The 25866-nt window shown below is 40.7% G+C and overlaps 2 protein-coding genes across 2 annotated transcripts; one reads left to right on the top strand and one right to left on the bottom strand.

Moving 5' to 3' along the window:
• Nucleotides 1-273: 273 nt before the first annotated feature.
• LOC132113559 (myotubularin-related protein 7-like) lies at nt 274-14762 on the bottom strand. Its single transcript, XM_059521382.1, has 14 exons — nt 14542-14762; nt 13096-13218; nt 12801-12963; nt 12501-12658; nt 12290-12418; nt 10332-10466; nt 10119-10251; nt 9446-9555; nt 9244-9369; nt 8519-8568; nt 1774-1974; nt 1501-1635; nt 1198-1324; nt 274-648 (listed from the first exon to the last, which is right to left on the bottom strand). The coding sequence occupies exons 1-14, from the start codon at nt 14593-14595 to the stop codon at nt 331-333; spliced, it is 1962 nt and encodes a 653-aa protein (XP_059377365.1). The 5' UTR covers nt 14596-14762; the 3' UTR covers nt 274-330.
• A 2593-nt stretch (nt 14763-17355) lies between these two features.
• Nucleotides 17356-24847, top strand: LOC132113561 (cationic amino acid transporter 2-like). Its single transcript, XM_059521383.1, has 11 exons — nt 17356-17725; nt 17813-17968; nt 18392-18557; nt 18672-18808; nt 18906-19128; nt 20720-20856; nt 22083-22185; nt 22572-22771; nt 22862-23028; nt 23845-23953; nt 24550-24847. Exons 1-11 carry the CDS (start codon nt 17356-17358, stop codon nt 24702-24704), a joined length of 1923 nt encoding a protein of 640 aa, XP_059377366.1. The 3' UTR covers nt 24705-24847.
• Nucleotides 24848-25866: the final 1019 nt, after the last annotated feature.

Raw genomic sequence — 25866 nt, 5'->3', positions numbered from 1 at the left:
AAAATTAGGATCAGATCATTTGTTGCACAGAAGTATTTAATGATGGAGAGAAATCATGCTAATGAGAAATTATAAATATATACTAGATTAAAATATCACTCTTTATATAGTACACCTGTATTACACGTTCAGACAGAAAGACATGCTTCTGTAATGCCAGACACATGAGACACGTCCACATCGTCTTTGCATAATTTGAAATACCACACTCCTATCTTCATCACATACAGTACACCAAGTAGATCACATACAGATGATCAGGTACAGTAATAGTCTTGCAAACACTTGTTCACTCTCTGTTAGGGCCAGTCTCATCGGAGACAGGATCCTTCACGCTGTCTCACTTGGCAAGGACTCTTCACCTGAAGAATGGGAGCTGAAATCTGCCACTCCTGACTCCTGGTCACTATTGTCAGCATCAGAGCTTTTTGGTTTGTCTCCAAACAGGCAAAGCTCTGCATTTTCTCTCTCTCCTTGTTGTAGGGTGAAAACATTGAGAGCACCACCTATAAAGCCACCGATGTAATCCTGAGGAGTATTGGCCAGGCTTTTATCTAAAGGTAACGACCAAAGGGTCTGCTTGCTCTCCAACACACCCTTTTGCATGTAAAGTGCTTTTGCATGCTCCTTATCAAGAACAGCCAGTTTCTGCAAGAGTAAAATACTTAATCACTAAAGTTAAAACGTCAGACTTTGTGTGGATGAAAATTCTGTATTTGTAGAACATGCATATTCAAAGGAACATGCATAATAAAATTAATTTAAAAAATGATTAACAGTGACTGAAATGCTACTCAATCTCAGGCCATCCGAGATGTACATGTGTTTGTTTCTTCATCAAAACAGATTTGGAGAAATTTGGCATAACGTCATTTGGTCACCAATTGATTATTACCTGTGGATTATTGTAATGTTTTTATCAGGACTCTCATTCTGACGGCACCCATTCACTGCAGAGGATCCGCTGGTGAGCAAGTGAAAAATTTCTCCAAATCTGCTACGGTGAAAAAAAATAACTCATTTTGGATGGCCTGAAGATGAGTAAATTTTAAGCACATTTTCATTTTTGGGTGAACTATTCCTTTAAGTAATTAAGCTGGTCTTTACAATTCCATTGTGATTTAAAAGAGATTCAAACCAAATGATAAAAACTACTGAAAATAAATAACATTTTTAGGCAAATATCTGGTGTTCTACCTGCTCATAGAGAGCCAGATCTTCCTCAAGTTGTTGTGTTTCCTCTTTTACAGTCATCAGACAATCTAGCTCAGACTGACGTGGGTGCAACTCACGATCAAAACGATTATACAACCTTCTCCAGTATCTAAACACAGAAAAGGCAAACATATTTTGCAGTTAAACATACTCTGACTTTTAAAAAGTAAGGAATACTTAGGAATAAAGAGAAAACTGTGCACGAGAAAGAGAATACAAATCTGTATTATCAGTGTATATTTCATTGTGGAGAGGAAAATAACAATTGAACATGTTCTGGCATACTTAAAACAGTAGGGGGCAGTTCTGGGCCGTAGAAGTCCCTGATTCTGGCTCTGATCAGGTTTGAACAGAGGGTTCGTGAAATCCAGCTTGTTCTCCCATAAATGAGGCCATATGGAATGAGTTTTCTCTTTGATGCTACAGAAAACAAACAAACAAAAATATGCAATAAAACGTTAATTTATACAGTATTCAGAGAATACTGACATCCCCAGTACCATCAATTTTGGCAGATTAAGTTTTGACATCATGCCATCAAACACACAGGATAATTACCACAGATCTTTCCTCTCCTTCTGGCTGTTACAAATGAAGTTGCCGTAGTGACAGGAGTAGACGTGGTCGTGGATGCTTATTAGAAACTTCTCATTGTACTCAAAATAACAGGGAAACTGTTCCATAAGCTGCCATACACATTCCAGGAACTGGTCTATGACAGGTGACACTTCCTTTGCTTCTCCATCGAGATGACCACATCTGAAATGCCATAAAGAAACTTACTTTTAGAATGAGCTCTTTTGAGTTAATACATCAGAAAACGTACTCGGTTACTAAACGTAACCTCGGTTCTCTCTAGAAGAGCGAACGAGTACTGCGTCTTAGCTAAGAAGCTACGGGAAAAGTCTCTTTTCACGAAATACTGAAGCAAAAAATTATCCTTAATTTTGTATTTTTGTAAAGCGCATTTGCAGCAGTACACAGCCATAGGCGAGACGGCTCGTTCGCTCATTGGCTTGTTCTGCGGCAACTGCACAGCCTATCGAGCGCGGGCTGATGCAACATCAGACCAATAAGGGCGCTTCGCGCCCTTCTTGCCACTTCCCGCCGAAACGGGTGTGGCCCAACCTATAAAAGGAGCTCGAAAAGGCTGACTCACCTGATTTATTTCATCGCCGAAGCGAACCAGAGTGAATCGTGCGCACGGCAGAGAACGCAGTACTCGTTCGCTCTTCTAGAGAGAACCGAGGTTACGTTTAGTAACCGAGTACGTTCTCTTACGAGAGCTCTCTCGTACTGCGTCTTAGCTAAGACGCTACGGGAACCCAATGTAAAACGCCGTGCGCGCAGGGATCACACACCAATAAACCTGAAGCAACGCCCAGGATTTACAGTGCACAGTCACCTGAGGGACTCACAGAGAGAGGACAGAAAAAGCCCTCCGTCCCATATCTAGCAGCATCCGTAGATGCGGCAATATGACGTCACACAGCCGAGGCAAGGCCTGACCAATGTGGCAATGCGGGTCTTACGCAATACTGCCCATATAACAGTCGGCAGCGCATAGCGCTCGTGAACTCAGAATTCCCCTCAGGGCCCTGATTCGCCTATACCGACAGCAGCCTTGCTTGCAAGGTGGGAACCTCCAGGTTATAGAACCTGATAAATGTAGACGGCGAGGCCCAACCTGCCGCCATACATATATCCTGCAAGGAGATCCCAGTAGACCACGCCCACGACGAGGCGATGCCTCTTGTGGAGTGTGCTCTGACGCCCAACGGGCACTGAAGGCCCCTGGAAGCGTAAGCTAACGCTATGGCGTCAACTATCCATCTGGATAGAGTCTGTCTCGAAACAGCCATTCCCTTGGAACGCCCACCGAACGAGACAAATAGCTGCTCCGTCTGCCGAAAGGCAGCAGAGCGAGACACATAAGCTCTTAAAACCCTGACAGGGCAAAGAAGACTCGAGTCTCCATCCTCCCCTGACACCGGCAGGGCAGACAGGGCAATAACCTGAGCCCGAAACGGTGTGTTGAGGGATTTCGGCACATAACCGTGCCTAGGTTTGAGTATGACTCGTGAGTCATTGGGCCCAAACTCCAAGCACGACTGGCTCACCGAGAGCGCGTGCAAATCACCCACACGCTTCACAGAAGCGAGAGCCAACAAGAATACTGTCTTGAACGACAGATGCTGAAGGCTAATCGATTGGATAGGCTTGAAAGGGGGACCTTTCAAGGCCTCCAAAACCGCCGCGAGGTCCCACATAGGGACTGACGGAGGTCTGGGAGGATTCAGCCTCCTAGCTCCTCTGAGGAACCGGATGACTAAATCATTCCTTCCTATTGACTGACCGGACGCCGTTTCAGAAAACGCCGCGATGGCAGCCACATAAACTTTGAGCGTGGATGGGGCTCTGCCCTTATCCAACAGCTCCTAAAGGAAGGAGAGGACCTCCGTCACCTCACAACTAAGGGGTGAATAACCTCGAGCTGTGCACCAGCTGGAGAACACCGACCACTTCGAGGCATACAGACGTCGTGTCGACGGAGCTCTAGCCTGAGTGATGGTATTTAGCACTCCCACTGCGAGATCAGCGGGTAACCATTGGGTGCCCATACATAGAGGGACCACAACTCCGGTTGAGGGTGCCAAATCGAGCCCCTGGCCTGCGAGAGGAGGTCTCTCCTCAACGGTACCGGCCACGGGGCGACATCTGCTAACTGCATCAAATCTGGGAACCATGGTTGGTTCTTCCAAAGAGGTGCTACAAGCAGTATTGAACATCTCGTTTCTCTCACCCGTTCTATCACCTGCGGAAGGAGGGAGACGGGAGGGAACGCATAAAGCGGGCAGCACGGCCATCTCCGTGACAGCGCGCTTTCGTTCTTGGAAAAGAACGCGGGGCAGTGAGCGTTTTCGTGGGACACAAAGAGGTCCACCTCCGCCATGCCAAATCTCTCCCACAACAGCCGGACTGTTTGCGGGTGTAGAGACCATTCGCCCGTAGGAACATTGCCTCTGGACAGCCTGTCTGGACCCAGATTCTGCAGTCCAGGCACATGCACTGCTCTCAGAGAGCGCACGTTGCGCTGAGCCCAAATCAGGAGGCGTTCCGTCAGCCTGCACAGGTTTCGGGACCCGAGACCGACCTGGCGATTTATGTAGGACACCACGGACATGTTGTCCGAACGGACTATGACGTGGTGATCCTTGATATGGGGACAAAAGCGCGTCAGCGCGTTCTCCACTGCCAGCATTTCCAGGCAGTTGATATGATGGAGCTTTTCCCGTTCTGACCATAGGCCAAAGGACGGTCTGCCTTCGAGCAGCGCTCCCCATCCCGAAGTGGAGGCGTCCGTCGACACCATTTTCACACTCGGGGAAGTCCCCAGGCTTACACCTGATCGGTACCAGCCGTTCGCTGTCCAAGGTGCTAGAGCCGCAACACAGCTCTGATCGACCTTGAAATGCAGCCGGCCAGACGCCCACGCTCTGCGCGGCACCCGAGCCTTCAGCCAGAACTGCAGGGGGCGCATGCGGAGCAGGCCCAGCCGCAGAACCGGAGATGCTGAGGCCATGAAACCCAGCATCTTTTGACAGTGTTTGAGCGCCACAGTCGCGCCACAGCGGAAAGAACTCCCGCTGAATGCCCATCGCGCGCTGTGGTGACAGCCGCGCCGTCATGGAACACGAGTTCAGAACTATACCCAGAAACAGGATCGTCTGACTGGGGTTCAGCAAACTCTTCACCCAATTGACACTGAGGCCGAGCTTCTCGAGGTGATCGAGTAAAACGGCTCTGTGGTCCATGAGCTCCGCTCATGATCGGGCCAGAACCAGCCAGTCGTCCAAATAATTCAGCACTCGTGTGCCTCTGAGTCTAAGAGGAGCGAGCGCTGCATCCATGCACCTCGTAAACGTACGAGGAGCTACGGACAAGCCGAATGGCAGGACTGCAAACTGGTATGCCTGGCCCTCGAAGGCGAATCTCAAATATCGCCTGTGGTTTGACGCTATCTGTATTTGAAAATACGCGTCCTTCAGATCTATTGACATGAACCAGTCCCCTCTGCGAATCTGCGCGAGGAGCTTCCTGGTCGTGAGCATTTTGAAACTGCGTTTCATCAATGCCTGTTCAGCTGTCTTAGATCCAGTATGGGCCGGAGACCCCCGTCTCTCTTGGGCACCAGAAAGTATCTGCTGTACAGCCCCCCCTCGCTTTGAGACACAGGCCCTACAGCCCCTTTGCTCAACAGTTTTGATATTTCGGCCCGAAGTATGTGTGCTACTTCTGTTTTGACCGTAGTTTCGACGCGCGCTGAAAAGCACGGTGGGCGTCGAGAAAACTGTAGCGAGTAGCCTCTCTTTATAATGCCTAGCACCCAATCCGAAACCCCTGGAAGCACTGACCATGCATCTGCATGAATGGCTAAGGGCTGGATGCGAAACGCGCTCTGTTGACTGGGCAACGGCGGCGCTCGAGTGTGCTGCGCATCTGAGGCGGGGAGCGCGCTGATCACAGCGGGCAGATCGCTCTTCCTCGACCCCGTTCCGGCGCTTAACCGACTGGAGGGAGGCTGAGCGGGTCCCGTGGGACTCGATATATCTGCGAGTAACCGTGGGCTGCATGTGTGCACTTTTACCACTTTCAACTCGCTGTCTGCCTGTGCAGAATGTACGTGCACGGGCCTCGTTTTTACAGAAGCCCCGCGCCGTATGTGACATAGTGTATGTGGGCACTGGGAAGTGGGCACGTTTACTATGCGGCGCGCTCGACCGATCTGTGTCGATCTTATGTGCGCTAGCCCTGTGTGCAGGGCTGTGCTTACATGTGGAGATGGGCACTGGGTAGTGGGCATCGTCACTGCATTTATAGCACCATCGGCCGTGGCCGGACGAGCATGCACGGGTTTCGTTTTTACAGAAACCACATGACGCGTGTGACATAGTAATTGTGGGCACTGAGGGGTGGGCACGTTTACTATGCAGTGTGCGCGACCGACTTGAGTCGACATTATGGGCGCAGGCCCTGTGTGCAGGGCTGTGCTTACATGGGGAGATGGGCACTGAGGAGTGGGCATCGTCACTACATTTATAGCACCATCGGCCGTGGCCGGACGAACGTGCACGGGTTTCGTTTTTACAGAAACCACATGACGCGTGTGACATAGTGATTGTGGGCACTGAGGAGTGGGCACGTCTACTATGTAGTGCGCGTGATCGACTTGAGTCGCTTTTATAGGCGTGAGCCCTGTGTGAAGGGCTGTGCTTATATGCGGAGATGGGCACTGAGCAGTGGGCATCGTCACTACATTTATAGCACCTTCGGCCGTGGCCGGGACACCAGGAATTACACCTTTTTCGGGAAATATCTGGGTAGCCGTGATAACGGTTTTCGTGTGCAGGCAAGCGAGCAACCGTACAGGCTTGCGCATTGCAAACAACGCTGAAACAGTCACAATCTCTGGAAACTGAAACAGCGGCGCGCTTAGGTGAGAGCCCGGCCGCGGCGGAACTCGTACACCGGCGCTTCGATGAAGCAGCCATCGTGTGTAGTGCCGACGCAGCGTCATGCAGCATGCGTAGATGGCTTTCCCAGGATGGCTTCGGGGCTCCCGGCCTCACCGTAATCCTCTGCCGCGGTCCCCGCGGCGCGGGGCGACGGCCAGTAGAGCGAGAACGGGGGTCTCGAGCTGCGTTGCTGAAGCTGTTGTGATAACGGCTTTTGTGTGCAGGCAAGCGGGCAACTGTGCAGGCTTGCGCATTGCAGAAAACGCTGAGACAGTCACAATTCCTGGAACTGAAACAGCGGTGCGCTTGGGTGAGAGCTCGGCCACAGCGGAACTCGTACACCTGCGCTTCGATGAAGCAGCCATCGTTAGTAGTGCCGACGCAGCGTCACACAGGAGGCTTTAGATGGCAACACCGCTTTTGCCGCCGTCCAGCAGAGGGCGGACAAAGGTGCGTCGCTATCGCCTGTTCCACCGGCGGAAGTGAGTGGTAGTTCCTGTTTTTAGCATCATCAGTGTGGAGAATGCTAGTGAGACAGACGAACGAGTTCGTGCTGAATATGGGGCGTTCCAAGCCTTCGCCACCTCTTCGTGAAGCTCAGGAAGAAATGAGGCGGGCTTTGAGAAGTACGCTCATCCGAAAGGGAAATACCATCCAGCCGGGAACGAGAGGGGGGGGGGCGCTGGTGCAAACCACTCGCGGCCGAGACACGAGCCTTCGCCCCGGCTCCTTCTCGATGTCAGCTCGTCTGCTGGGCTTCTGAGCAGAAGGCGCGAGATCCTCGGAGCTCGCCCAGCCCTCACTGCCCGAAGCTAGCAGAGAGCGCGTGTCCTCTTCCCCCGACGCGGCCCTGAGATCGACTTCCTCGGACGACGCGCCGGCAAACAGCGGGCGCTGCCCACCGGGAAGCGATGCAGGGGGGGCCGGTGAAGCAGGGCGAACCGGCGAGCTCGGTTGAGCTGAAGACGGTTCCAGAATCCGCTGGAAGCGATGCTTTTACGGCGCCTCAGCGCAGCGGAGAATGCAGGCTCAGAGAAAAAGGCCAGGCGAGTCCTCAGAGTCACCATGGCAACAGCTCGCAGTGGGGGCATCCGCCGTCAGCGAGCGAGCGCTGCATGATCTTCACCCAGGCAGGAGACACAGATGACGTACCGGTCTCCCTCGCTGAGTGGGGTTCTGACGAGCCGCAGGAAGGCATCTTAAAAAAGACGCGAGCTCTTTTACGAGTGTGTGTCGCAGGGCGAACACACACACACACATAAAGAACAGCTTGTATATAACAGGATTGAAAGGATATAGGCGCCGGATAGCGCAGCAGGAACGGCAATGGAAGGCGGCGATGCCAGCAGCTTCAGAATGGCTCGTCCTGCTGATGTGCTTTCTCAGACGGCGCTTGCTTCCTCCGTGATCCAGCGATGCGTGAGCTTCGCTGAAGAGATGAAAAATCAGGTGAGTCAGCCTTTTCGAGCTCCTTTTATAGGTTGGGCCACACCCGTTTCGGCGGGAAGTGGCAAGAAGGGCGCGAAGCGCCCTTATTGGTCTGATGTTGCATCAGCCCGCGCTCGATAGGCTGTGCAGTTGCCGCAGAACAAGCCAATGAGCGAACGAGCCGTCTCGCCTATGGCTGTGTACTGCTGCAAATGCGCTTTACAAAAATACAAAATTAAGGATAATTTTTTGCTTCAGTATTTCGTGAAAAGAGACTTTTCCCGTAGCGTCTTAGCTAAGACGCAGTACGAGAGAGCTCTCGTAAGAGAACCTCTGTAACTGATTCAATTGAGGCCAACCTGTGTGAAAACTTATGTCCAAAAGAAACCCAGTCTTTCTCAATCAGCACCTACACATAAAACAAACAGAATAAAATACCACTCCAAAGTTAGATCAAGTGACAATAAAGACTTGAATAATGATGCTGAAAAAGAGGTATTTTGTTGCAGCCTTGGTGCAGGCCTTCTTAAAAAACAAAAAACAAACAAAAAAACACTAAGAATTCTTACCAACCCCAAACTTTTGAAAGCTAGTGTACTTCTGAACTGTTTAAAGGCAAACTGTGAATTCTGATGTTCAGATTCTTCTTCTTATTCCAGTTTCATAAGCAGAAACCAGCTAGAAGTAATTTGTAAGTTCACTTCCCCAAAAAAGTGTTAACACTGGCACTATCACAACATTGATCTATTTGTTTGAGCATGCTGATCATCTTGCTTAGTTTATCAATAAAAGACAGGAACTGCTGGTAAAACCTGCTTGAAAACAAGCTATATTTAAGCAATTTTATTTACTGCTGGTTGTGCATTAAATGACACACTTCATCTTTGTAAATGGGTAACAAATTCATTTTATACATCTGCACATACTGTACCTTCTGTTACCAGTGTATCAGCAAATGAGATGGTATTCTCAGACAAAACTAATCTGTGCCAGAAAATCAGTTATGGATCTTCTACCACTGGAACTCTGTGACTTGTACTTTTGGAGTAGTTTACAAGATACAATGCAGTATGCTCTCGTTTACCATCAGTCCCTTGAGGGTCCTGTAGTAAGGGTCCAGAAGCACACTGGCCACAGAGCACACCTGAGCCGTCCTATCCCAGCCGTCAGAACAGTGAACCAAGACGCTGACCCCTTCCTCTGCCACAGCCTGTGCACATGAGAACATGAAATCAGTACCAGCGTGATCGTGCATGGGCCAAAGAACTCTCAAAAGGATCTTTTACCTTAGATATGAAGACTGCAGCCTCCAAGATCGATTTGATGTGTCTCAACCAGTCTGAGTTTTCAAGCCCCGTTAGAAATTCTCCCATTGAGGGAGAACGCAGTGTCGAAACTAAAAAAAGACAGACAAATTCACTGCTAAAGTTAAGTTTATATACAATCTGTTGAAAATCAGGAGCTTTATTGAGAATTTACAAAAGTGAACTGATAGGAGGAATATTTTTGGATATCTGTAGTTTAGAAACTTCTTCTTTAAAGTGCTCAATATTTACTTTGGCTTTGCTAAGAAAGCTAGTGACTCATATGTAGCATCCTCTGTGAGTGTCCTCTTTATTTTTGTTACTTGAAATATGCATAACTGAAAAATTGGCTTGATGATAGTTCTGCCTTATGGCTCAATAGTTAATATGACAACCAAATCAATCTGTATTTCTAAAACTGGCATTGATTCTTTTTCTCCAAACAAACATAAGCATTCCTTGAGAGCACAGAAAGCTTTGATATACCAACAGTACAAATGTGATAAGAGTATTTAAGGGCTGGTGACATCCCAGGAGAACACTCCAAATGAGGCCTCAAGCCAGTATGTGACCCTGGACCACAAAACCAGACTTAAGTGTCAATTTTTGGAAACTGTAATTTATACATCATCTGAAAGAGGAGACAATACAATACCCTCTATGAGTTTCTGCTGACTGTTCCTCATCACATGGATGTTTTCAATGCCGATGAACTGGAACTTAATGTTGCAGTAGTTGTCCTCATTTTCATAGCCTTTCCCTGCAGCTCGGTTTGCCATTGCATTTAGCTGGATATAAATGAGAGTCTTACATAAAGTGTGTAATTTCGCTATCTTGTCCAACATATACTGATATTAAGTGGACTGACCTTGGGTCTGGTGTCTACAACATACATGAATCTGCTGCCAGGATTCGCCTTCATGATGGCCTGCAGCATTTGCTCGTCCTCCAGGCAGCGAGCACTAAAGCCAGAGAGAGGCTGACTGCTGCGACATATTGTGGCCTAAAAAATAAGACATCATATGAGTAGGCGTTAGCATATGTTGGTATCATGTGGTGATGGTGCTCGTTCATTAGGTACCCTAGAAAAGATAAGGCATTACAAATAAGTGTTGGACAAAATAGTTCGGCAGTACAGTGTTTATTAATTATTAATATGTGCACAAATATATCTTTAAGTGTAATTAATAAAATAATAGTTTTTTTTATGTTTTCCAAGCAGTAAAATTGTGTAGTGTACAGCCTCAAAGTAATTCCCAGCCTGGTCCTTTCATGCGTGATTAATAAATTCAGCTTTCTGAACGGAAAGGGGCCCTGCATTTAAAAAAAATAAATAAAAAAATAAGACACACATTTTAATTTAATAAAATATAATAAAATATTATATGTTAATATATATTTTTTTTTATTATAATAAAAATATGTATTTGGAGGAGGTATTCAACTCTAACTGACCCTTTTGGGCCTCACCAGCATGATCCTTATGTGGAAGTCACAAACAAGTTTCTCCATGTGGTTTGAAATCATGTGTCCAAAAGAAAACACACAGACTCCGAGGGGTATATTTGACCTCAATGAAATGAAATGTCTTTAAAAAGAGTGCCGAACCCAAGAGAGTGCAGACAGAACTTGACCTTGCTTTTAAAATATCCATTATTGCTGTAAATCACATTGCACTCATATACAGCATATCACATTTAGTATCTAGTCATGGTAAATGTACTTAGTGTTGGGGAATAACTAGCTACATGTAACGGAATTACAGAATTTAATTACAAAATAAATGTAACTGTTATCAGTTACTGAGAATTTTTAGTTACTTATGAAAATGTTAAAGATTACAAAGGGGGTTACATCTGAATATTTTCACATACACACACCCGCATACAGATTTAATTGATTTCATTCTCAAATGGCATTGACTGCTCTAAAATATGAGACACTAATGTTTCAGGAGTTCACGTTTATAAAATAACTTTATTTCTTATTTGGGTTTATCTATATGTTTTTTTTAAAGATGTAAGATGCCTCTGTTTCCTGTCATAGCTATACAAAATTTTTATTTTAAAACCAGAATCATAGCTATTAAACTATTCCTCGCTATGGTTTTAAATCTGGTTTTAACCTCAGAACGATCTCAAAGTTTAAAGACGTGCTTTTATGGTAGATGTGCTTTAAAAAATAAATAATAATCTTAATTGAAGAATGAAGGAATCTGAAAGTCTAAAAGCAATCTGTGTTGAGTGCCACTGTAAGGTTAACCCTGGCTGCTTTAAATGTTTCAAAATGATTAATAAATGAAAACATTCGTTATAAATAAGAAAAGTAATCAAAGTTATCAAATGTAATCAGTTAGATTAATGAAGTCATTGAAATAGTTACACTACTTATTACATTTTAAATAGCGTAACTTGTAATCTGTAACCTATTACATTTCAAAAGTAACCTTCCCAAAACTGAATGTACTACAATTCAATGTTTAACTGACTGCAAGTTTGAGTACAACAGTGCACTTTCATTGTAAAGAAACAAAATCAAGCTGGAGTTTAATGCAAAATCAAGTTTTAAAAGTTGCATCTCATTAATGTTTAATCAGAAGTGAGGTATTTATATTTATATTTATATATTTATATATATATAAGAACACTCAAGTCTCAAGAACACTGTGTTTTTGAACCTTGAACTCATATCCACAATCCGATGACAAAATATTTGGCAGGCAAGGACATTAGGAGGACAGGACAAAATTCTCCACAGCCTCTTTAAAAGAGGCAGATGCATACTAAAACTGCAGAGAGAATTTGCCAGATGTGCATCCAGACTCACATGGTTTTCCTTGCAGTAGTATGACAACGTGGGAAATCGACCTCTGCTACGAAACTTCGAGCTCCCTATGATAACAGGAAGGGTGACGGATTTCGGCACAAACAAGTCAGCTGGGTAAGTATCACACACCTGTGTTACAAGAACAAGAATATTAAAACAAACACTTAATATATTGATTGTATTTAGTAGTGATGTTTGGCGATAAACGTACTCTGTACTCTCGGTTGATTGCGGTGACATGCCATAGCTTATTTGGAAGTCCCATTCGACTGTACTCAGCTTTCAGATCTAAAAAGTCCCATGAGTGCTTCCGTTCAGCTTTGTCAACATTTGGATTGAAGGAAAAACAATACAACTCCTCGTATTTCTCTGCAAGACGGAAAACAAAAACATGGTGCACTTAACGTAATTAAATATAGTACTTTTGAAAATTGTATTAAATACACTGATTTGTCTGTAATGATATTGTATATTCCTAAAACAATGGCAAAATGCCTGATAGGTGGCCCACCTGGCCTGGAGAGGCGGGAGAGTGAAATGTAAACATTGTGGCAGTCACTCTCTTGAGGAATTATGAACTGTATGACCTGAAAGTTCTTGCAGTGGATTAATAAAGGGTATCCACTCTGAGATGCTTTATGCTTTAGAACGTTACACACCAAACTGTGCAGAACCTGTGAAAAAAAACATATAAATTGTTAGTTATTGTGCTTAAAAAAGAGAGAGAATTAAAGTACTACAGAAATACTGCACAATGACATACCAAAAATGCCAAAGCTAGTTTACTTTACACATCAGACACTTACCCACAGCTCACTTCTGTCCTCAGATCCTTTACCGACAAAGATAGTGTGTGTGGCTGTCAGGTAGAGCGTGCCCACTTGAGTTCTTCGAGAAGAACTTCTGTCCACTAACCGGACATTTTCAACCTGTAAAACATAACCAAAGTAATTAGACAACATTAGTATTAGTGATGGATTAAAAAGTACCACCTCACAAACATATATTAGTGATCATCCCTTTGGTCAGAAATTATACTGCATGTTTTCATTTTCGGCGATCAAGTGGCAAAACTTAAAATTTAATATGGCTTTTCAGTCATTTTCTTAACATTATATCTAATGTAAACTATGTCCTCCTGAGAACCAGAAAAATAAAGCTTAGGGAATTTAGTATTTTTTCATCTCATTACATTGTTTAGAGCATAATAGTTTTTTTTTTTTTATAACATTTTTGAAAATTTTTATGTTATTCATATGTTCTGTAGAGGACACCAGGAGTCAGTTTTTCTTAATAAAAAATTTAAATAAATAATAATTACATGAAAAGGCAAAAACAATGGGATAAAAAAAAAAAAATCACAGATCAAAATTTAGGTTTCAGGATATTTTTATACCATACTTTGTATGAGGATGATTCTCAATTATTTTATATAAAAAGTAACAATATGATTTGATATACCATTATACTTTATGCAATATGTGTGTAAAATTTCCATAAACTGGTTTTCCCATAAAAACACAATGTTATCGATATACTGTACCTAATTTGCATATTAATGTGCTGTTGGGACAGCATATTGAAAAAAGAAGTGTAATAATAGTAGTAACGTTGGCCAGATTTTCATAATAATATCTAATATTTCATTCAATTTTCCTATTCAGTGGTTGTCTCTCCCAAAATGCATAATAAACATGTTTTTGTCCTGATGTCCTATATAGTGGACATTTATTAAATCAATATCCTGTTTCATAACAGGAAGTCATATTTTGATTTGAATTCCCATAACATTTTCCGGAGATGTTGATTTGTGACAAACAATCTGAAAATCAGCCATTTTTGAAGCCCAAGCAGAGGGAGTGGTGATGGAGAAATCTCCAAACATTTGGTACCTCTAAAAAGCCCTGAATATGCGCTGTACAGGAACATCCTTTAACAACTGTGACGTGTGAGGTCTCGGGAGAAATTCACTAAAATATAATGTTCGCTACAGAGACAATAAATCCATAGTTGGGTCTCAGGAGGATAACAGATGTAACGTTAGGCCCTTGGATTTTTATCATTGCACGTTTGTCTCATAGACTGAGTTGAATCCAGCGAATTAATCCATTTACAAGAGCACACTAAATAAAATCATAATAAATCCTCAAGTTACTAATGCTGAGCACGTGGAAGTATTGCATGGAGATGTGAAGTACTGTAGCCAACATCAATGGAATCATTGGATCATTGTAAGGATGCTGGACATTTACCTTTGGCATTCTGATGTGCTCCATCTCTGACCACCACACCTCCGTGCAGCTCATCAGGGTACAGAAATACTTAGTGTCATTCTGAACGAGTGATATTGTGTTTATTGAAACACAATAATATCTGAAGTATTGTTAAAAGCGCTGAGCTGCTTTGAATCCTGGTTGATAAGGATACATGGCTCCTCCCGTCATCTGTAGTGATTCACCGTAAGGTCTCTAGACTGCGCCGCACTGACCGCTGCTGGGTCCTAAAGCCGTAGAGATTCGTGGAGTTAACAAATTAGAAAATGTCTTTTCGCCAAAACTATAATAAGGGTATTCATGGGAATATATAGCGCGTATGTCGTTTTATTAATCTAATTAAATTATGTTTTACTCCAGTGACTATTTAGGCGATGTTTGAAGTCCTGGATACAAAAAGAAAAAAGAAAAATACATTTTCATTGTTGTTGCTCAGGAAACTTTTTTCTAAAAAGCTCCTATGATATATATTTCAGCTTTATTTAAAAAAATATCAGCAATGCAATAATTAAATTCTAGGTCTTGTGACATTATTGTGGTGCTCTCTCTCTCTCTCTCTCTCTCTCTCTCTCTCTCTCTCTCTCTCTTCACTTTAGCACACATTAAGTTCACAGATAACTATCTCTCATTCTTAAAACCTCTCTCCCCCATCTCCCTACACAAAATACATATTGACACTCCTGTGACGTCATTTGACTCTTTGAGTTAATCAGTGAGCATTTTTAGACAGTTGATTGTGCAGTTTTGTTCTGTACATGCAATATTAATGTTGAGGGGAAAATAGTGTCAAGGACTTTGATTTTCCCAATTGACCATTTCACATGCATTCACCATTGTGATTTAGTTCAGTATTCTTTTAACTTTTTATTATGAGGAATTTTATATCAGTTGTCCATTTTGATAGATTGCATCTAGGAGATCTCTTTTCCCCTATCATATTCTTAATATATATATATATATATATATATATATATATATATATATATATATATATATATATATATGTATGTATATATTTTTTTCTTTTAAAAAAAAGAACATTCTTTAAAAAAAACAACACACACTGGTTACCTGGTTGAATAAGTACATTAGCATTTCCTCCCCAATGTGTGACATCTCTCCTCCTCTTTGGGGCAGTACACAGCTGCCAGACCAGCCTTCCTCACAGTTGGCAGGGCAGGTTAAAACAAACCAGAACAGAGTCAGGAGAACTAGTGTAGTTGTGGGCTGACATGTCATTAGAGCTTGAAGAAAGAAGGGGCAAACTTGAGACAGGACTTGGGGAGGTTGACTTGGATCTCTCTGAGCCTGCAAGCTTTTTAAAGAAATCAGTGGAGATCCCTGAAAGGCGTGTGTGTGGGGGCATGTATGTGTGTGTTTGCATGTAACTGTAAATGCATTACATCCATAAGTCTCTCATCGGGTGGTAAGTTTAAGTATTTGTGTTCATGCAAATACACTATTTTATATAATTTCTAATTGTTCGTGTGCATTTACAAATGCTCAAATACTGTTAGACGATCCATTAAAAACATATCAATTTAAAAGCAGACTAATGTATAAAAGCTAATCTATGACAATTGCATGTGCAAAGTCTGTATGTACACTTACCAACTTCTATTAATTAATTAAATTTGTATTAATTATATCCACTTACTCGATACAGTAAGAAATAATCAAGTCATATAAAATATGTTGTGCTGTAACTGAGTTTCAGAGTTGCTTGTCTAATTAAACACGAGAAGCCCTCAGGGCTACAGCTTGTACGTCTGCTCTGCCTGTGTGATTCCTTCACACCTTTCACAGGTTGTAGGCAGACACAGTGTAATGCTAATGCCCAGTCACACGTACCACAATGAGCCAAATCTTTTATAAAAATGTTTTTTATAAGTTCTTTAGGAAGTAACTAAATTGCAACTTTGGTCTGCAACCTCATTTACATGCAAAATGAGACAAAAACAAATCTCTAAAATATATATATAAAATAAATATATAAAAGTTACCTAATATTAAAAAAATGCCGCTTGATATTTTTTGTGAAAATATTAATAATACTTTTGTGATAATATTGTGATAAAAACATTAAGATTTTTTTATTATAGAAATCTTTTGTAACATTAGAAATATTTTTACTGTCACTTTTGATAAAATTTATATATATATAAATATATAATATATGTCTGATAAATAGCTTGTTTTATATTTAATTGAATTACATTAATGTTAAGATTTACAATAAATATTTTAACTGATACAATGTGAAAGGAATACTGCTGTAAAGAAGCACCTTATTTGTTTCAAGTGTTTGCAAACCAAATGTTTACAATGGCTTCCTACTAACTTAACTCTTTAATTGCACAGAAGCGCTCTGGCCAATAAGCGATGTGCAAAATACCAACGCCTTTCAAAATGAAAACACTTCACACCACTATTTTGCAATAATGCCTAAAGCTTTTACATTATTATACATTGGCCAATGCTAAAACCTGCTTAAACTGGAGACATGTACAAGTGAGAACAAAGGCCAAAAGTGTTACTGAATAATACAGTGTTCTTTTACATGCCTCAGCTCCACTATGGTTCACAATACTTCGTTTCGCTTGCAGAATCGAATCTTAACACTGTGCATTTTTTTTCAGCCCATTTGCACAACATTAGCCTATAAAAAATGTTCACCACACATATTGGGTCATGAATATGTACAATATAAAAGGAAAATAAATCATATTCTTTCATTTGAAAAGAAAAATGTCATCTTGAAAACAAAAAAACATCTTTGTGCTAACAGGAAGAATGCTGGAACACTGCCTCACATTTGGCCGCTCCCTTGTGAGGAGGAAGCATGTGGACCAGGATTGTCTGAAGGAGTCCAAGCTGTGCCGATGCCTCTCCACTGTTGATCTGATTGCCCTAGGGGTGGGGAGTACACTTGGGGCCGGCGTCTATGTGCTTGCTGGGGAGGTGGCCAAAAGCAGTTCTGGCCCCAGCATTGTGGTGTCTTTCCTCATCGCTGCTCTTGCATCTGTGATGGCCGGCCTGTGTTATGCCGAGTTTGGTGCGCGGGTACCCAAGACGGGCTCAGCCTATCTGTACAGCTATGTGACCGTGGGGGAGCTCTGGGCCTTCATCACAGGATGGAACCTCATTCTGGCATACATCATAGGTAATTATGATTTGGCAATCTGATAAATCAGTTAAATAGTAAATAAAAAATAAGTTTCCAACCTAAACTGATATTCTGTTGGGACAGGGACCTCTAGTGTGGCGCGTGCATGGAGTGGGACATTTGATGAGCTTATAGGGGGCCACATTGAAAAGTTCTGCAAAATGTACTTCAGAATGAGTTTGCCTGGCATGGCAGAATACCCTGATTTCTTTGCTGTCTGCCTGATCTTACTACTGTCAGGTAAAAAAAAAAAAAAAAATCATTGTACTATTGCACTATTTTGAACAATGCTTGAAACTATGAATTACCACACTCTCAGAAAAGGGCACAAAAGCTGTCACTGGGATGGTACCCTTTCAAAACGTACACCTTTTTACCTTACTTACCCTTGATTGGTGCATTTTAGTACCTTAAATGGACTTATTTATACCGTAAGTGTACATATGAGCACCTATATGGTACATATGAGTACCTTTTTTATGAGAGTGTAGTACTTGTGTTACTGCCACTTTAAGATTAACTCCTTGTTGAATTCCTCATTTGTAAGTTGATTTGTATAAAAGCATCTGCTAAATGAATAAATGTAAATGTGTTTTATCATTTAAGCTTAGTACATTTTCCCTAAAATGAATTTGAATATCTGTCATTGTAATTTTCCCCCAGGTCTTCTCTCCTTTGGGGTGAAAGAATCAGCTTGGGTAAACAAAATCTTCACAGCTGTAAATGTACTCGTGCTGATGTTTGTAATAGTTTCTGGATTTGTCAAAGGAGACTCGCTCAACTGGAATATATCAGAGGAATCTCTCATAAATGTTACCATTGTCACAAGGTGAAGGATATCTTTTCAGTTACTTGCTTATTTCTTTTTTTATGTTGTTGAATTCAGCTTAATGTGTGAATTTTTTATGATCATAACCATTCAAATGTTTCTATACGCTTACAGGAATCTCTCACACACTGCTAATGTCACCAGCGATTATGGGGCAGGGGGATTTTTGCCTTATGGCTTTGACGGGACACTGGCTGGTGCAGCCACATGCTTTTATGCCTTTGTGGGATTTGACTGCATTGCAACCACAGGTACTCAATCACTTATTCTATTTTATGCAAAAGTTAACTTCAGTTCTCCAATCTGATCTTGCGTTCTAAGACTGCTCATTTTTATTAATGTTACCAGGTGAGGAGGTGAAGAATCCCCAGAGGGCCATTCCGATTGGAATAGTTGTTTCCCTACTGGTATGTTTCCTTGCCTACTTTGGTGTTTCAGCGGCCCTCACCCTTATGATGCCCTACTACCTGCTGGATGAGAGGAGTCCCCTGCCTTTGGCTTTTGAATATGTGGGCTGGGGGCCTGCCAAATATGTTGTAGCGGCAGGATCACTCTGTGCTCTATCTACCAGGTAAACATCTTTCTGTGCTCCCATAGTGCTGTTCTACTGGCCAAGGCTTCTTACAAGATTGTATATTAATGCAGCATGCTGATATCAAACACTCTGAATATTTACATAAAACATGCATTTATTCATTGTGTCATTTGTTTAAAATTCAGTTAAACATTTCTTTCCTAAATAATTTGTAAGAAGTTCTTAGTTGGGTCTGTGGTGGATTGATTCCTATGCTTTGCATCTCTAATGACTTTTCGGTGGTGATTTGTTTGAAAGAGAGCCATATAAATAATTATTCATAGCTTTAAATTAATCAGTGTTATTGTATAAGCTTATCAATCATAATATGATTTTTTCAAAAAACAGTAAGGACTATTGTTTGGCAATTAGCAATGCTATGTAATGTGGCATGAGTTATAACCCCCTCATTTTAACAGTATGTTTATTGAATGATTATTGGATTTGCTTGAATATTAGTCTTCATTATGTTCAAAAACATCCAGGTGTGTGATTGGTAAAGTATACAAGATTGTAGCTACTTTTCTTTGAAGACTAATGTAATTTTTTGAATTTACTAAAACTTTTAATAGGATACCACAGCCATACCCTGTGCAATAGTCCCAGGAAATTGATTTAACTTTATGTCTGTTTCCATTTGCCTCATTTGCTAAGTGCTGTATAAAGATGTGCTGTCAAATTTTATATCTCCTAAAGTCACAACGAAACATCCATTTGGTAACCCATATTACTTCTGTAATGTGTTTTTAGAATATTAAGGAAGAACATTAGCAAACTTAATTCTGTCCATTGGGAAATGATTTTGTGAAAAATGTTGCCTGTATATCCAGTGATTGGAGATGTTGCTAAAAACATAAAAAGGACTGGTAATGTCTCTCAAAAAATGTTCCCAGTTTGATATCATGATCACTTAAAAGCAAAAAAAAAAACAAAAAAAAACATTGTTTGTGGAGGCCTGTAACACTGCAGTAAAGCAAGTGTTCGGGATTTGCAGCATGTAATTAAGCACTTGCTTCTGCTGATGTATTTGTCTCTTATGCAGTCTGCTGAGCTCTATTTTTCCAATGCTGCGTGTAATATGCTATGGCACAGGATGAGGTGCTTTTCAAAGTGTTTGTCAAAATCAATCCTAAAACGAAGACCCCTCTTATTACTACAATGTCTTCAGGTGTAGCTGCAGGTGAGAGATGGGGACACGATTGTTTTGCAAACCGCCAATGTTATCCACCAGGCAAATGTGAAAAAGAGTGGAAATGTACAATAAAATAAATTATTCTATGCAAACATACATCAAATAAACCTTGAAATATCAGGACTTTTAAAAATGGTAATTTCCGAGCCTGAATGAATCAAGGAAATTAATACAATCCTAAAAAGTCATGGCAGTTAATTAAATATAAATGTATGCTCATATCTAAAAATTTTATACAATTATTTTACAAATGCCAATAATTACAAATGCCTGGAAAAACACAGCTGGCTGCAACTGGTCCATATCTGCTCCTTCACATTTGCTAGTGTTGGTTAATATGTTATTTTCCTTCCAGAGTTGCATGTATTTGAACCATGACTCCTTTTTTGTTTTTAGCCTGTTGGGCTCTATGTTTCCTCTTCCCCGCATTCTGTTTGCCATGGCACGAGATGGCCTGCTATTCAGATTTCTTTCCAAAGTGAATAAGCATCAGTCACCAGTGGCTGCCACTATGACAGCGGGCACTACCGCGGGTAAGCTTAGACTGAGGTAGGCCTTGCATGGCCTGCTGTTCTGTTTGTGTTCACCCTGGTGGAGGTGCAGTGTCCTTGCTTAATTGCAGTACCCTGTTAATAGAAGCTTGCTGTCACTGTGGTGGTGCTAAAAATCGCTGGGATTATACAATATGTGATAAAAACCTCTATAGAACCTATTTATTGCAAACAAAAGTGATATATAGAGTATAGTGGTGAAGCTGATAGGAAAAAGAAAGTTGGACTTATTTTTATGTTATTGAAAGAAATATCTTATGCTGTAGGCTGCACATATTTACTTTATCAAGAATCTAGTAATAACAGTAATATTATAAAACACTATTACAATGCAACTTTTTTAAATCCATTTTAAAATGTAATTTATTCCTGTGTAATTTTCAGCAGCCATTTTTTTTTAAAACATTTTAAGATTTAAAAATGTAAAAAAAAAAGAAAAAATGTTTTGTTTTATTAAGCAAGAACACATTATGTTTATTAGAAATGACCATAAAGACATTTCTGTTACAAAAGATTTCTGTTTTAAACAACCATTATTATTAATTATTAACCATTATTAATAATTGTTCACCAATAATAATTTATAATAATAAAAAAAAATATTTCTTAAGGAGCAAATCAGCATATTAAAATATTAGTCTAAACAGCTGTAAATGAACTCATAGGGTACATCTGGTGTGAATTCCATCAGAAGATAACAATACTGTACTGTCAAATCTGTATTGATAACTGACTTGGAAATGTCATGCAATGTTCACCAATCAAGCTCTTTAAATTGGTCAAATTTACTTCATTAAATAAACACAAATGAAACAATAAATTGTGCATGCTCTGTTGGTTTACCTTGAATTTTTTTTTTTACAACTAAGCCACACTTAAAAATGAATGCCATTGCATTAAATTGGAATTTATTTGAATAAAACACATTTTTCAAGCAAAAAATAAAATAAATAAAAATAAAATATTGTTCACTTTCTGGTTGTCAACCTAGCAAGTAATTACAAACATTGCTTAAATGTACATTTATTATGAGAAAGTAGAGATTTTTAAAGTGTAATGCAATGGAATTAATGTATTTTCAGTGTATGTAAACTATTTAATTTATAGCAGCTCCTGTAGTTTGTGATATAATAATTTGTATTTTAAATGCACAAAGTATTTTTATTTTTTTAAACTTCATCTGATCAGCTTTTGTTTAATACCAACAGCTATCATGGCTTTCCTGTTTGACTTAAAAGCTCTGGTAGACATGATGTCTATTGGAACCTTGCTGGCATACTCTTTGGTGGCTGCTTGTGTTCTAATCCTCAGGTTAGTGTACATCCGTTTTCAATCAATCAATCAATCAATCAATCAAAACTTTTTGGTGACATCATTACTATTTGCAATACAGCTGTTAGTACAAGTATACTTCCTGATGCTAACCAATAGACTAATTGGTACAACACTTACATCAAGAATTATGCAGTGGTCTGCCATCTAGTAGTAAGGGCATGTCCCGACTGTGTTTCAATGATATGACTTTGAACATATTCTATATAGACAATTTTCTTGTGATAGTCTCTGTAAAGCTTAAATGATACTGTCACATTTGATGATGTATTTATCATATTCATCAAAAAGATTTGTTAGTGTTTTAATATTGTTTCTGTTTCTAATGGCATGAAGTAGCTATTCTAATATAAGATTCACATCAGGTATCAGCCAGATGCTACGTTTGAGAGTTCTAGGATCAATGAAGGCAAGGAAGCGGTTGGTGAGTCTGAACTGACAGAGTCTGAGTCTCACCTGAACATGCTGAAGGACGGAAGCGTAACCCTGTGCTCTCTGCTCAACCCTCCACTGCTGCCCACTGAACAGACCTCCACTGCCGTCAATGTGTCTGTTATGATCATGGGTTAGTACAGCAGCAGTTAGAGTCTGATTTGACAAGTTAGTTTATAAAAATTACGTAGCCGTTCTGATCTGTGTTTGTTTTTCCCTGCAGTGTTTGTTGTGTGTGTTACTAGCGCACTCAACACATACTATGGACAGGCAATTATTGCAATGGAGCCTTGGGCCCTGGGGGTCTTGGGTGCATCTTTGTTCATCTTCTTAATGTGCATCCTTCTGATTTGCAGACAACCTCAGACGAGGAAGAAAGTTTCTTTTATGGTATGTAGGTTTGAAATCGAACACTCATCATACACAAAAGTTTGGGGTCAATAAACTTTTGGATGTTTTTCTAAGAAGTCTCTTCTGCTCACCAAGGCCGCATCTGTTTGATCAAAAATACATTGAAAACAGTAAAATATTACCACAATTTAAAATAACCACTTTCTAGTGAAATGTCATTTATTTCTGTGATGCAAAGCTGAATTTTAAGCACCATTAATCTAGACTTCAGTGTCACATGATCTTTCAGAAATCATTCTAATATGCTGAGTTGATGATCAAGAAATAATTCTCATTATCAATGTTGAATTCTTTTTTATTATTTTATGAACTATGAAACATTTCATTCTATATTCCTGGATGAGCAGAAAAGGTTCAAAGAACATTATTTATTTGACATAGATTTACATAGTTGTGAGGACTGCTGTAAATCTAAAATGAACTAATGTGAAGGTGAGTAAATAATGACAGAATTTCCATTTCGGGGTTAACTTCACTTTAAATAAGACATGCCCCATGTTGAACTGTTGCTGCTCTGTTTATCTTGATGGGTATTCTGCCCAGAACAGCTCTGTGTTTTAGGGTAATAGCCTGTATAGAATATCTGTGTTTACCAAGCATTCTGTGTTCTTTGGAGGACCGTATTGTGTGCTATCCTTAATCTAACATGAAAACCATGTTATGTGACCCGAGAGAGCCTCCAGTCATCCTGTTTTTTTTTGTTTGTTTGTTTTTTAGTCTGGGTCATTTCATTAGCAAGTGCTGAGAAGAGTGCAGTCAAGCACATTTGAAGCATTGTGTATTTTTTTGCTTCAGGTTCCTCTGTTGCCCTTTCTACCCATCTTGAGTATATTTGTCAACGTGTATCTCATGGTTCAGCTCAGCGGAGACACGTGGATCCGTTTCTCCATCTGGATGGCATTAGGTACGTGCTACCTTTGGGTAAACACACACAGGATGCAATCCTAAACCACACTCAAACAAATCTAAAGGTCTCATTGCCGTTTCAAGGCTGTTTGCTTGAATAACAGGCTTTATTGGAAATAAACATAAGTAAACCCTGCAGAAAAGACCAGCTCAGATGAGCATGAATTTCCATGGTGGTCCAGGCTGGTTTTTACTGCTTAGGTTTATGCTGGTGTAAAATTGGAAAGGATAGTTTATCCAGTGATGAACATTTTGTCATCATTTAACCAATGAGGCTTGTTCTAGCATGTGACAAGCACAACACACACAAGTTACAGTGTTTACTAAAAATAATTCACCTTAATTGAATATGTTCATTATATAAAGTGATTGTATCTCTTCACAAGACTGGGATTAGATATATGATGCCTTTATAACTTTAATAATAATTTTTTATGATGAACTGTCCCTGGTTTTTGGTGAACTGTCTGTTTAATAATCATTTTTGGGGTAAACTGTCGATGAACTGCCGAATGGATCCAAATGCAACAAATACTGGTATATGAAGGCATATAAATGTAATATAGAAATCTTAACTTTGATATCAATCCACAGGTTTCCTCATCTATTTTGGATATGGAATGTGGCATAGTGATGAACGTAAAAGGCATCTACAGAACTGTACTGGTGCGACAGAGAAAAAGACACTGACAGGAAATAAAGGCACTGTGGAGTATGTGACACACATAAAGAAGACTAGCCCATGTTAAAGAGCGGCAGATAAACTATAATAATAACTAGCTGTTATCCACGGCATTCACCAACCTGCTGACAGACCTGAACTGACTGTATTCAGCTCTGCCTTTACTGCCATCGTGAACAATCACTGTACTACCTCTCAGTGCTGATGCTCTCACCTGTTATGTGATAGTAGGACATTAGGGGTGTGTGATCTGACAATGAAAATTATTCTTTTTTTATTTTTTTTCTTAAAAGTATTATGATTACGATTTCCACAGACAGTATCTTATGATTACTCCCACTGTTAGTTTGTTAAATAAAAAAAGGGAAAAAACATGTACAGCATATACGAGCCTACTTATTTTAAAAGGTATGCGACACACGTGTCATTATTACATAATGTGGAACATGCCATGTAAATGGTGAATGTCCAGCTTCACAGCATGTCAAGATGTTTGACTGTTTTGTTAAAGTGTTAAATCCTAAGATTTAGAATGAATACTGTTAACTTACTGTACATGCCTGAGATGTTAAGCTGCCTTGATAACACTAATTCACATTTTCTTGTATTGTGATAAACACTACAGTTTTTATCTTAATCCATGTTACATGTGTTGTGTAATTATCGCTGCAAGTTTGACAGGCATATCCTACAACTTACAGTATTTATAGGTCAACCTGTTGTTTAACAACCAGAAGGTCTGATGATGTTGAAGCAAGTACGAATGTAGGTTTTGTCTTGTAAAATTACCTTTTTTTTCACTTTATACAATTGCTTGTAGACTTTTTTTTATCTTTCAGAAACGTTAATGAATAATCATCAGTGTACACTACATAATTATTTGCGGTCATTCAGTACATGACAATCTGTTCAATCCAGCTAACTAAGTGATGCAAGAGGTGGTCTGAAAAAGGACAACCTGAGCATCTCAAAGTGTTTCTTCTGCTAACCAGCGCTTAAGCCCTTCTCCGCCTTGTTAAAACATTGCAGAGTGATTTTATACAAAACAATAAAAAAGTCTCTCTTTTTAACAAGGTTTCCCCACATTATTGAATATAAATATGCATTAAATCGTTTTATTCAAATGTTAATGGATTTTGTTCTTCTTGGTTGGTAGGTCTGTGCTATTCACTACTTCGTCAACGGATACAGTATCACAGAATGTCGCTACTCTTTCACATGAGTTCAAG

Source organism: Carassius carassius, chromosome 33, assembly GCF_963082965.1.
Source record: "Carassius carassius chromosome 33, fCarCar2.1, whole genome shotgun sequence".
Taxonomy (NCBI): Eukaryota; Metazoa; Chordata; class Actinopteri; order Cypriniformes; family Cyprinidae; genus Carassius; species Carassius carassius.
This window is presented reverse-complemented; position numbering and strand designations above follow the sequence as displayed.